This window comes from Taudactylus pleione, unplaced genomic scaffold (genome assembly GCF_031769625.1).
Source record: "Taudactylus pleione unplaced genomic scaffold, aTauple2 ptg001052l, whole genome shotgun sequence".
Lineage (NCBI taxonomy): Eukaryota > Metazoa > Chordata > Amphibia > Anura > Myobatrachidae > Taudactylus > Taudactylus pleione.
The window spans coordinates 1,105,666-1,118,938 of record NW_028285453.1 but is presented as its reverse complement, the minus strand read 5'-3'; the positions used below and the strand labels follow the sequence as shown (position 1 = coordinate 1,118,938).

Genomic DNA, 13,273 nt, shown 5'->3' with positions numbered 1-13,273 from the left:
CCCCACCATTAGGAAGTGATCAACAAGAAAACAATGCATTGAATGTTCAAATTGGTGTTCTTTTTCAATGAACCCGTTTTTTTTTATTTATTTCTTTAATAAAGCCTTAGGTGAACTGGCTGCACCATGTGTGTGTGCTTACAGTGTGCTGCTCAGAGAATAATACCAGAATTATGACAAGTTTTGATTGACACTTTCCCTACCATGGCTCCAGAAGAGACCTACGTGACGGCGAGAGGTACATTGGGGTACATTTGCCTATGTTACAGTGATGCTGGTGTTCAGTAACTGAGGTGATACTGGCATAGATATTTGTCCTTTTAAAATCAATTTTATGTTGGAGTCCCTTTACAAAGTGTTGCTTCTGGAGTGGTTTGTTTGAGGAAGAGAGGGGTCAGTCTAATAGAAATGAAGAATTGGGGGAGATCACAGCAATATCAGGGTGGTGAATAACCCTTTTACTTCAAAGGGAAAGAAAAAAACATTTCAGACTGGTTACAAAGAACATGGCACATTTGTTCTGAGAAATGCACAATAATGACATGATAACATAGTTATTGGGAAAAGGTTTGCTAGACCAGGCTTTATTAAGGGATTACACAAACGTCATTAGTCTTGGTTTACAATAACTACCTGTGTTATAGTGGCAGGACCGAACACAGCACCCTTGTAACAGAAGAAATCATATACAGATTTTTATATTTGTTTATTGATAAACTATTCTTTTACTATAGCCACCAGAAATAATCCCCTTTCTAATATAGCTGAAACGCATTCCTTCTAAATACAGCATGATGCATTGACAAGTATATAAAAAAAATTGACAAAACAAATTGTTTTGTGATCCAAAGTCCAGGCTAATAAAGGCCTTATACTCAAGTTGAGGAGTTACTGGTGAGTAGAGCCATTGGGCATGTGTATGAACCTTAGAACCTTATCTTACTGCACAGCAACTTATAGAATTGCCACTTTTTGCCAATCTTATACTACTGGACAAACGGATTGCTGTCGCCATAGTTTTAGCTGTCACCATACATTTTCTGACCTATACCTTTCATTTTGCCATTTGCTTAGACACTTAAACAGGCATTTTCCAAAAATAGTGTTTGAAAATAATACCTTTACTGACTAAGTTTACAAACTTTCCTCCTCACGTAAAAACTGGAAGACAGACGAGAAGTCTTTCTGGGCATAGCCCTTGGCACACATTAGTCTGTATATTTGATGTGAGAGTGATCCCAGCGGGGTCGGCGTTTTAGTGTCAGTGGCTGAGTCCTGGGCTAAACCCAAATCCTAAAAATTGAGAGAGAAACAAAAAAGTTAAAACATAATATATAGCGTATAGTGTAAAATCATGCAGAAGACAAAGGGGTCAATCGAATTAAGTGCAAGTTTGCATAAGCGGGTGTGTTTAATGAAACTCGCAAACATCGCACACCCGAGAAATGCCTATTCGCGGTAACTGCCAGAATTTTTCTACAAATTACGACCTTGGTGAAGTGCATGAAAAAGTGGGGAGATCATTCCTGGATCCCAAAAAAAAGTGACAACTGGCTGCTGTAGCATGTAGGCCACAAATGCTGGACAGCTTTATTTATACACTGCAATTTACACTGAAGTTTGGACACACCCCCTTTAGAATCAGGCCAATTATCTGTAAAGTAGGTGGTTATTGTTAGGAATGTATTGAATGTAGAATTTGGGTTGATATTATACCAAACGCTATGAGCTAGGTTTGGCTTCTGCTAACCAAAGTCCTGTCATTATAGTGCAAGATCTTTATGAAAATATATAAAAAGTTCTAGAATTATAACACTTCATGCATAATAAACTCTGGGATAGTAATGACTACACACAATTCTTGCTTTCTTACGCAAACTAAAATCCAATGGTGGGTAGTTTGTGAAGTACTAATATTAGCAATACTCAAAATATACATTGTTATATACTGTAGTAACCCTCATTATATAGTTATCAGAGTTTATGTACATTATAATAAGTTATATGGAATTCATTGTCTTTTGTTTGAAATATGGCTATGAAGCCCCACGTTACTTGGCTGAGACTTTTTTATGTTTAATTAATTTAATTTATGTTTACTGTACTTGTAATGACAAGTTACACTGTTACTATGTCAATTTATGTTTACTGTACTTGTAATGACAAGTTACACTGTTACTATGTCAATTTATGTTTACTGTACTTGTAGTGTCAAGTTACACCGTTATGTCAATTTATGTTTACTGTACTTGTAATGTCAAGTTACACCGTTACTATGAATATCCCTGTACGTCACTGCGGATACTATGTGTAAATATAATAAAAATAAAAAGGGGGGACAGCAGCACTTAAGGTAGCTGAAGGCAGTATATGTCTGATGCTATATAAGACACTAGTTTTGGGGGTTAGAGATTAGATAGAAGGGATAAGGTTATTCTGCCTGTTGGTGAATAACAGGATTTTAGGGCTGAGTTAGTGGCCTATCACAGGCATGCTTGGGGGAGAGCCTTCGCTCCTTATTAAGTTCAGGGGGAGCAGTGAACACCATTGTGGGGTTGCAAAGGGATTTGGCCAAAGAAGTTTTACATAGAGGGAATAAAAAATAAAGAAAGAAAACAAAAGAGAAAGAAATAAAAAATGAAATCTATCAAATATCCTCAAAGGTTTTAACCACAAAATGCTTCCATTAAACAATCTGTATTAAAAACAATGTTAAAAGCAGCAAAATACCTAGGAGATTATAAGAGCTTGGAAGCAGTTTCATGCAAAATTGTTTAGACCAGTAATTCAAATGCATATAGAGGAGACCTCTCTCACAGCTGTCCAGCATCTTATAGATCATATGGAAAATAAAAACTTTTTTTAAAAGACTACAATGTTACCTATTGCGCAGGTACGGTGAGACAAGTAAATCCTAGAGGACTAATATTTACTGTCCCACAACTCTAAAGTTACATAGAAATAGGTGATTTTATATCCACTTGTGACAGTTCGTACTGCAAATGCTCATCAGAAAGGGAATGCAGAATAAACAGACCTTATAATAGTGACCTCACTATAAATCATACTGATTTCAAATGCAGTAGTCACAGCACTCTTATTATGTGGAGGTCTGGTGAATGCAGTGGCTGTACATTATAGTGGCGCAACCCCCCTTCCCCTCGACCACTAAATATATTTTTTGTGCAGGCCCTACCATGAGCGATGTTCTGTGGGGCAGGGCAAGCAGTCTCCCATAGTACAGGTGGAGTTGTGTGTACCTTCAGTTAGCTCCCCATGTATTTAAAACACACATTTCTTAGCATTGTCATACCTGGTACTTACACTCACAACTTCTTACTGTGCAGTCATACACCGAATACATGGAGCAATTTGCTCCTGCATATGAACCCTGGTAATTATAACTATACTGGTTGTAATTGTCATATGAAACCATTGCAGCTAAGCAGATTTATGTGGTGTGTAGCTTAAGGGGATTGGATGTGTGTCTGCACAACACAGATCTGCTTAGCTGCAATGGTTTTACAGGTGCAAACGCAGGATTTCTAGAGGGGGGTTTCCAAGTGCTTGATTTTAGAGCAAGTGTGGAAGGTCTATGAAGAGGGCATAATAAGCACTTCTATAATATATGTCATATGACGTATAGTGTATGTAATAATTCTGACATATAGAGGACCAGCAATCACAGTAAGCCATTGTATGTGGAAGTAGGGCCATGTGAGCTCCATTCCAGATCATTTGAGTAAGTTCAGACGTCTGGGGGAGAAACAAAAGAACCTAGCATTGCCCTCGACATATATGTACATATTGGTCTTCTTATGCACTGGACAGTGTATTATTATACAGTATTAATAATTGACCCTATAGATGGTCTATATCAGTGCATGTTTTCCAGATCTCCTAATTGATGCACAAGTGTATTCACACATTTTAAAAGATCAACAGGTGGTACTAATTATTTCATTTGTGACACCGAGAGGATCTTAAAATCATGCGGCTTAAGAATTATATGCTATGTCTATTGTAGTTATCATGGTGTGGGCTGGAGAGGGGGGTTTCCAGGTAACTGGGAACCCCCCCTGTGTTTGCCTATGCATTACAACTAGCTCCATATAGTTAGAATATAGTTAGAATTGTCAGGCTTCCTATGCAGGAGCAAATTGTTCCATGTGTTAAATACAGGAGTTGTAACTGAATGACAAAGTGCTTACAAATCACACAATGACTTACAGCTCAAGTTTAAGTGTACTACTATGGTATAGGACATTTGGTGTTTAAATCTCTTGCTTGCAGTACACAGAAAGTCTGTGTAAGTGTGAGTTGCCACCCACAGCTAATGCGAGCAGCCAGGATGATGGTCGCGATGGTCAAGACCATCGGGCTTGTGACAAGACCCTTGTGGTAGGGTCTCGTGGCCGCAAGCCCCAGAGAGCTTTCGGCTCAAACAGAGCCGAAAGCTCTCCCACTGACATCACTTGTGATGTCAGTGGGGCCGCCCCCAGATGGTAGACGTTCTCATGAGAACGCCTCCGTCTGGACAGCCACCCCCCAGCCCACCCACCAAAGGGGGCGTGCTATCACTCAACATCGACAGCACCCCCCCCCTTTGGTGCGTGACCCGGAGCGACGGATTGCCCGCCGCTATCCAGATCTCGCGCATGCGCACGACGGAGCCGGCTCCGTCGTGCGCATACGCTCTGGGCCACCATCGACCTGGTTGCGAGCGCTCAGCGCTTGCGACCGGGTCTGAATCAGGCCCTTAGTGCACCCCGGTATTCTGAAGATTGAACTATTACACGTGAGTGCCGATCCTTATAATTCTATATATTCATACATATATATCTATACAAACACACACAAACAAGTATATATACCCTAAACCGCTACATCCTCAAAAAAAATAAATCAAAGAATATGGGAAAAAAATATTTTCTATTCACATATAGCTGACCCTTTAAGAACAGATTTTCTTGGTCTGATATCTAAAATCATGCTAAGAGAATAGAAAAGCTAAATAAAGAGTACAACTCAATATACATTTGATTGATTGCACGATGCATACAATAAAAAATAACCTTTATCTCGAGGGAGACACTTGCTCCATAGAAGGATAACCCAAAAACACTGAAATTGATTAAACACTTTATTATTTTCTTAACATAATAAACCAGGTATAGTCAATGTAATGAATTTGTATTCTCAGCCAATATGAATTGCAGCAATTTGCATAATAATTTACCTTTGCCATAAGAGTTGTTCCAAATCCACCCTGGTAATTATTGGCAGAGGGCACGCCTTCCATCACCCCTGGGACAGGGTTATAGGTATCGCTTGACCAGCATCGTCCAGAGCTCATGTTGAGGATTTTGGCCAACAACTTTGGGTCGAGCCCTAATCTATAAAGGGTCAAGGAAAGCATATTAATGTCCAAATGCAGGGAGACATGGATGACTTGTTTTACACACAAGAATCGCAATGTCATTTTTCACTCTTTATTATGTGTCCAAAAATGGCAGAGTATTGATATGAAAGATCGAGTAACCAATATAAATTAAAAGACATAAATCTATCATTGTGATATTATGCTGCCTTGTTTACAACTACCATCTGCGAATTTAGCGCATATGTTACACAACTGCCTGAACAGGGTTTTTTTTTTTATTAGGGGCGGGGAAGGGGGGATATTCAGTATTATATATACAGAACATGCTATACATCAATATATTATTATGCTAAAGATGGTTTAGGCCCTTTGTGTGGAAAATAAAATAAAATGACGATTGTAAAATCAACGCCCACAAACCTTTAATACTAAAATATATAAAGAGAGAAAAAACTCATTTATATAAAATGAACTTAAAACTGAGGGGTGTTTTACCATCACTGACAGATATGGATTGCATCATGAAGGTGAGAAGTGAGGGCAAAACACACACACGTATAATGTGTGGAATGTAAATTGCAATGTAAAACAAAAATGAGCTGTATACACATAAGGACAATCACATTAATACTGCAGCTATTAGCACTTACATTAGAATGGAAGGATATTCTATTTAGAAACAGACAAAAAATGAAATCCATAGACGCCAGAAAAATGAAGCCCTCCATTTCTACTGGCTTAGATGTCAGCTGCCGTGCATGGACGCTGATGTGAGTCAATAATGACAGCACAAACCCACCAAGATTCTATCCAGATAAAGCTCTCAGCTGTAGTAGCACATGTATACCACTCATTACTACATTATGATTAAAACAGTGCTGCCAAGGAAGTGGTCTACATAGAGAGGTGACATATGGTCTCTTTCTAGTCACAGGCATGCGGGTCAACTGCTGAAAAGGTTATGGATCCTAATAAAATATAGGCTGGCCAAGCGGAAACATCATTTGTTCTATCACTGAGTTATGGCATAAAATCATGTTCCCTGTGGCCAAGACATTTTCTTCCATATTTTAGCCTTCGTGAGAACAAATACTAGTAGCAAATGCATTTTGGCTATGTTTGCACAAAACTCTTACAAATCTCCCCTCAGCAAGCCTACCAGGGGGTATATTCACTGTTTGATTTGCCATTTGATTTTGGTTCAATTTCCATTCGATTTTGATATTGGAGATTTACTAAAGCCAAAATCAAAATGTCAAATCGAACAAAAAACTGAATTTTAATCAAAATCGAATATAGGCAAAACATCGATGTTTTCCCATAGTCAAATATAGGATTCCTTCATTTACGAATATGCGATTTGCAAATCAAACATAAATAGAACTCAAAATCGAAGTTCAAATCCCCAAATGAATATAATAAGGAGAGACAGTCAATTTGAGCTTCTAAACACCATTCTGTTGACTGGAAATTGATTGTGATGCCCTTAAAAGTTCCCAAAAGTATGTGGGGAAGTCTGGCTGTATGAATAATGGCTGCTGAAAGCTATGCTATTCTGTGCACCTACCTGTGGTATCAGGGGCGTAACTAGCTCTTTGGGAGCCCCATAGCAAAGGTCATACAGGCATACCCCCTATGTTGGAGTTCAGCCGACATAGCCAGGCAAACAAAATAATAGTTTTCAAAACATTTATATACACATGTATACAATATACACATACACACGAACATACAGTGCATTTGAAAAGTATTCACAGCACTTCACTTTTTCCAAATTTTGGTATGTTACAGCCTTATTCCAAAATGGAATAAATGCATTTTTGTCCTTAAAATTCTACACACAATACCCCATAATGACGTGTAAAAAAATTTTAGAAGATTTTTGCAAATTTTATTTAAAAACTAAGAAATCACATGTACATAAGTATTCACAGCCGTTGCCATGAAGCTCAAAATTGAGCTCAGGTGCATCCTGTTTCCACTGATCATCCTTGAGATGTTCCTACAGCTTAACTGGAGTCCACCTGTGGTACATTCAGTTGATAGGTGTATGCCTTTCAAAATCATATCCAGTCTATATAAGGTCCCACACTTGACAGTGCATGTCAGAGCACAAACCAAGCATGAAGTCCAAGGAATTGTCCGTAGACCTCTGAGACACTCGAGACACAAATCTGGGGAAGGGTACAGAAAAATATCTGCTGCTTTGAAGGTCCCAATGAGAACAGTGGCCTCCATCATCCGTAAATGGAAGACGTTCGGAACCACTAGGACTCTTCCTAGAGTTGGCCGTCCATCTAAACTGAGCTATCGGGGGAGAAGGGCCCTAGTCAGGGAGGTGACCAAGAACCTGATGGTCACTCTATCAGAGCTACAGCATTACTCTGTGCAGAGAGAACTTTCCAGAAGGACAACCATCACTACAGCAATCCACCAATCAGGCCTGTATAGTAGAGTGGCCAGACGGAAACCACTCCTTAGTATAAAGCACATGGCAGACCGCCTGGAGTTTGACAAAATGCACCTGAAGGACTCTCAGAACATGAGAAACAAAATTCTCTGGTCTGATGAGACAAAGATTGAATACTCCTGCGTGAATGCCAGGCGTTATGTTTGGAGGAAACCAGGCACCGCCCATCACCAGGCCAATACCATCCCTACAGTGAAGCATGGTGGTGGCAGCATCATGCTGTGGGGATGTTTTTCAATGGCAGGAACTGGGAGACTAGTCAGGATAGAGGGAAAGATTAATGCCGCAATGTACAGAGACATCCTGGATGAAAACCTGCTCCAGAGCGCTCTTGACCTCAGACTGGGGCGACTGTTCATCTTTCATCAGGACAACGACCCTAAGAACACAGCCAAGATTTCATAGGAGTGACTTCAGGACAACTCTGTGAAAGTCCTTGAGTGGCCCAGCCAGAGCCCAGATTTGAATCTGATTGAACATCTCTGGAGAGATCTGAAAATGGCTGTGCACTGACGCTTCCCATCCACCTGATGGAGCTTGAGGGGTGTTGCAAAGAGGAATGGGCGAAATTGCCCAAAGATAGGTGTGCCAAGCTTGTGGCATAAGATTCAAAAAGACTTGAGGCTGTAATTGTTGCCACAAGTGCATCAACAAAGTATTGAGCAAAGGCTGTGAATATTTATGTACATGTGATTTCTTATTTTTTTATTAAATTTGCAAAAATCTAAAAAAAAACTTTTTACACATTATGGGGTATTGTGTGTAGAATTTTGAGGACAAAAATGAATTTATTCCATTTTGGAATAATAACAAAATGTGGAAAAAGTGAAGCGCTGTGAATACTTTCCGGATGCCCTGTGTATATATGTGTGTGTGTGTGTGTATATATATATATATATAAATTCTACAATCAGCCGGCACTCCAACAGAAGAATGGCTCCGGTGCCCGTTTAAAGTAATAATAATATACAACTCCAATAGAAAAACGGCACTAAGAGACTTGACTGGAGAAAATGCAGTGTATGTGGTCCTGAGGAAGGGGTTGTGACCCCGAAACATAGATGTGGAATACACTGCATTTTGTCCAGTCAAGTCTCTGAGTGCCGTTTTTCTATTGGAGTTCTGTGTGTATATATATATATATAATATGTGTTTAAGATAAGTATATTATATTTATGAAGAAATTATAAATCACTTTCACTTTTCTAGGGTGTGCACAAGTGTTTCCAATTTTTCCCATTATTTAGTGTGCATGTAATACATTTGGCAGAAATAGGAAGTCATGAGGAAGTTGAGTTTGATTTTGCATTCAATTTTAATGGGGATTTGAGATTCTGGAAGGGATTTCATAAACTGAACACAAAATTCCTTCTTAAAATTGACCAAAATGAAAATCAAATGCAAAATCGAATATTAGTAAATGAGGTATTTGTTAAGGGATTTTGCAGTTCTTCGATTTCAGTCGATTTTATTGATTCATAAAATCGAATACCAAATCGAGCTTTAGTAAATTTACCCCCAGGGAAGCAGCTGTCTTGGCGGTTTGCAGTCGGGAAGCCGGCGGATCTAATCCCGACAGCCGGCTTCCCGTCATATCCCGGCAAGGGTCTAAATACAGGCGTCGATATGCCGACGCCTGTCATTAGACATACGCCGGGAGCCCGACTCCCAGCATCCCGATCGAAGAGACGCCTGGCGCGGATAGCCGCAGAGGGGGGGTTAGGTTTAGGGTTCCCGAGGGGGACTTAGGGCTAGGCACCCCCTGGGAGGTTAGGTTTAGGCGGCAGAGAAGGGGGAAGTAGGGGGGGTTAGGTTTAGGTACCCCTAAAGGAGGGTTAGAGTTAGGGGGTAGAAATAGGTTAGTATATACTTACCTTTGACGATCGGGATTTCCTCCTCTACCGGGATGCCGCTGTCGGGATTCCAACCGCCAGGCATGGGTCCGGCGGTAAATCATACAGATTCCGTCTTGGCACACCAAGTAGTTTACAGTGCGTGTTTTACACAAAAAGGAGGGCCCTGCTTCCCAGCTTACAACTATAGAGTCTACAGTAATTATATTTTTGTAGCTCTATTTAATAAAAGTACCTACGCTTGGTTACTGATAATACACCCAGATACCCTGAGATATACATTGTTCCATACTTGTTCCGTTATAACCATTTGTCAAGATTTCCCTGCATTCAAGCTTAACCCTGGATTTGCAGTGATCCCCTGAACAGACCAATGATCCTTCATAGTAAGTATATATTGGTACAGTAACACTATAAGCTAATGTACATTAGAGCCAAAGAAAAAAGCTGAATTTCTTTTATTGATTCTGAGCTACACAATTTGGAATTGTATATTCAGGAAAATGCCAAACAACTCATCCGTATTTTACATTATGTAAATATGGAAAAGTAACAAAATTAGCAACAATACAACAATAGCCTACATGGGTAATGCTCACTTATGTACTTGTATTGTAGAGCAGCATTCATCATCTTTGTAGCTTTTTTCACTCATTGACTCTATATTGGACTGTGGAGCCTATTTATTAAGCACACCTGAGATGAAAATTAATATTCCTTTTGGCTGCTAGAAGTTAATTTTTGGGGCTATTAATCAAATGTCTCTTGCTGGGACAGGGGCTCCATAATGCTAGTGCTATCACTTTACTTCTGTTATCATGCTGCACCATGTTACTTACTCTGGAAACTATCTGGAGAAAATGTGATATTGTAGCCTACAGGTTATAAAGGCTAACGCTATGTGAAGATGATGGGTTTTTTTATCGGGGGGACCAAGTTTCAAAAAGCTTACTTAACAGAGCTTGGCAAATAGTGCAGTTCCATTCAAAAAACAGCAACTACGGTATTCGGCATTACTTAGCTGAGTGTATGAAACTTATTGATATCTCCTGCATTCAGATTGTAGTAAACTGCTGAGTTACTAAAACATGAGGAAATGATTTAAGGAGCCATAAAGCTTGAATAATATTTTTATAATACAGTCAAAACAAAATTTCTTCCATTCCGCCTGTTCTGTTGTAGCCTAGTGTGACCAAGCAAACAGTATGGCAGTGATCATTCATGTTAATGAATACAGCTGTAGAATGCAGTTAAATAAGTTGTACTGTATGTGCAGCATTACAAAGGATCTGCAGAAATATAGATTCAAGAACGATGCATTGCGGAGTCCAAGAATAAATCATGTCTCTGCTAACTGCGTGCTTCATAATCCAAAAGATACTCTCAAAACCCATCATTAAATGATGGTAGTATGTAGGTTTATTTTATCTATAGAAAAGGTCTTCAATCTACAGCAGGGGCTCCCAACCACGGTCCTCAAGGCACATAACAGTCCAGGTTTTAAGGATAGCCATACTTGAGCACAGATGTCTTAAATAGTGCCTCAGTTATTTTGATTTAACCATCTGTGCTGAAGCATGGATATAACTAAAACATGGACTGTTAGTGTGCCTTGAGGACCGAGGTTGGGAAACACTGATCTACAGTATATTAACATACAGTATATTTACCATACTTGCCAACTCTCCCTGATTGTCAGGGATACTCCCTGAAATAGCATTCTCCCTGATTGCACCTTACCCCCATTATCAAGATGATATATATATATATATATATATATATATATAATATTACACACACACACACACACACACAGTATACACACATACATACATACAAATGGGATCATTGGTATCATTTCCCTGCATTGGTTATAAGGCACAATGATCCCTAGGGTTACATCATGCATTTTCTGTAAAGTATCAGTGTATTTCTTCATCAAAAAGTAGATCTTATGAATTGCTTTGGGGTTCATTTACATTTGTATGTAAATCAATTTTATGACACCTCTCAGATGTACGAGTACATGTCCACTTTAATGCTCGCTCATAGGTCTTTCTTTCAGTCTCCCTGAATTGCTTTTTCAAAAGTAGGCAAGTATGCTATATATACTATACAGAACCTGGAAGATGGCAATAGCTAAATTATATATACAGAACAGTTTATTTTGTGTTGCCATGTTCCTATTTCTGTGGATTTTCAACTGGATTTACGCCATAACAAGACAGCATTGATTGTGGAAAGAAAAACTTGGTAGGAGGACAGAGTCAGATTGGAGTCTTTTATGGTACACATGCAGGCTAGCCAAAAGTACTATACCCGATTCTACTCCTGAATGTTGCAAATTAAAGTTTCTGGTTGTGGAATGATATATTGTAATGAATTTAAGGTGGTGGAGACTGTACATTCAGGAATGTGTACATGATTTAGCACAGAGCCTACAAAACGGTATGCAGTCAGGAAGCGGACGGTGGAAATGTCGACTGCCGGCTTCCCGACTGTCATATCCCAGCAAGGTACTAATGATAGGCATCGAAATCCAGATGCCTATCATTAGCGCCACGCTGCGAGACTGGCGCCCGGCATACCAAACGAAGGTAAGCCGGGCGGGGGGCAGCGGACAGCTGCGGGGGGGGGGGGGGGGGGAGTTGAGGGTTAGTTTAGGGGCTTCTGGGGGGGACTTAGGCACCCCCCGGGAGGGTTAGGCTAGGGAAAGGGGGGGTTAGGCACCCCCGGGGGGGATGTTAGGTTTAGGCACCCCCCGGAAGGGTTAAGTGTACACCTAAAGGAGAGTTGGGGGCGGAAGGTTAGGGATTGATAAGATATTTACCGTGTCGGAACCTAGTCCTGTCGAGCTTCCGGTGTCGGTATTACATCCTAACATGCTAACGTCCGGCGGGATTTCATACCGATCCCTACAAAATACCCTTTTACCCTTCCTCAGTGGTGCTGGGAGGAACTACATGCCAACTACTGCTTTTAATAGGATACCTTTTACAGTGCACATCTTTTGTACCTAGCTACACCAAATTTGGCATGGTTGTGTAGTCGGACCAAGATTAGGTTTGAAGTTAGTCAGGGTTATGGAGGTCTACATGGTGCATACCAAGTAGCTGTGGACTCTCAGATTTGACATTTTTGTTCATAGAAAGTTCAGTCAGGATGTCTTCCAGTGCCTAAAACTGCACTGATCTATAGACACAGGCTGTTATGTACCAGTGGGGGGCAGGCAGAGCTCCAATGGAAGAGCAGGGAGTCGGAGGATCAACTGTCATGCTGCACCTGCACTGACAGTTACTAAATTTCCTCCAAGCACATTTTCATATGCTATGGTCTCCAAAGTTGGTCTGCAGAGATTTTTGCTCGCAAATGATTTATGTTCTGCATTGATTTCTGAAATCTCAGTACTTTGGGAAGCTATACTGATTTCTGTCATGTAAGTCACTCTGCTCCGGATATACCCCATTTCAAACAATACGCCTGCTTGCACTGTCATTTACTACTAAATTGCATTGTTATCCAGGTGATAATGACTTCTATGTCTAAGCTCTCCCCCTTTAAACAGTG

General features: G+C 40.1%; 1 protein-coding gene across 1 annotated transcript in view; it reads right to left on the bottom strand.

Annotated features, from left to right (window-relative positions):
• Positions 1-554: 554 nt before the first annotated feature.
• Positions 555-13,273, bottom strand: part of HIBADH (3-hydroxyisobutyrate dehydrogenase) — a 155,289-nt gene continuing 142,570 nt past the window's right edge. The window contains exons 7-8 of the mRNA XM_088461443.1: positions 5,240-5,396; positions 555-1,293 (exon numbers count right to left, since the gene is read on the bottom strand). Coding sequence (XP_088317569.1) covers positions 1,135-1,293; positions 5,240-5,396 — 316 coding nt within the window. The 3' untranslated portion in view covers positions 555-1,134. The remainder of the gene's footprint in view (positions 1,294-5,239; positions 5,397-13,273) is intronic.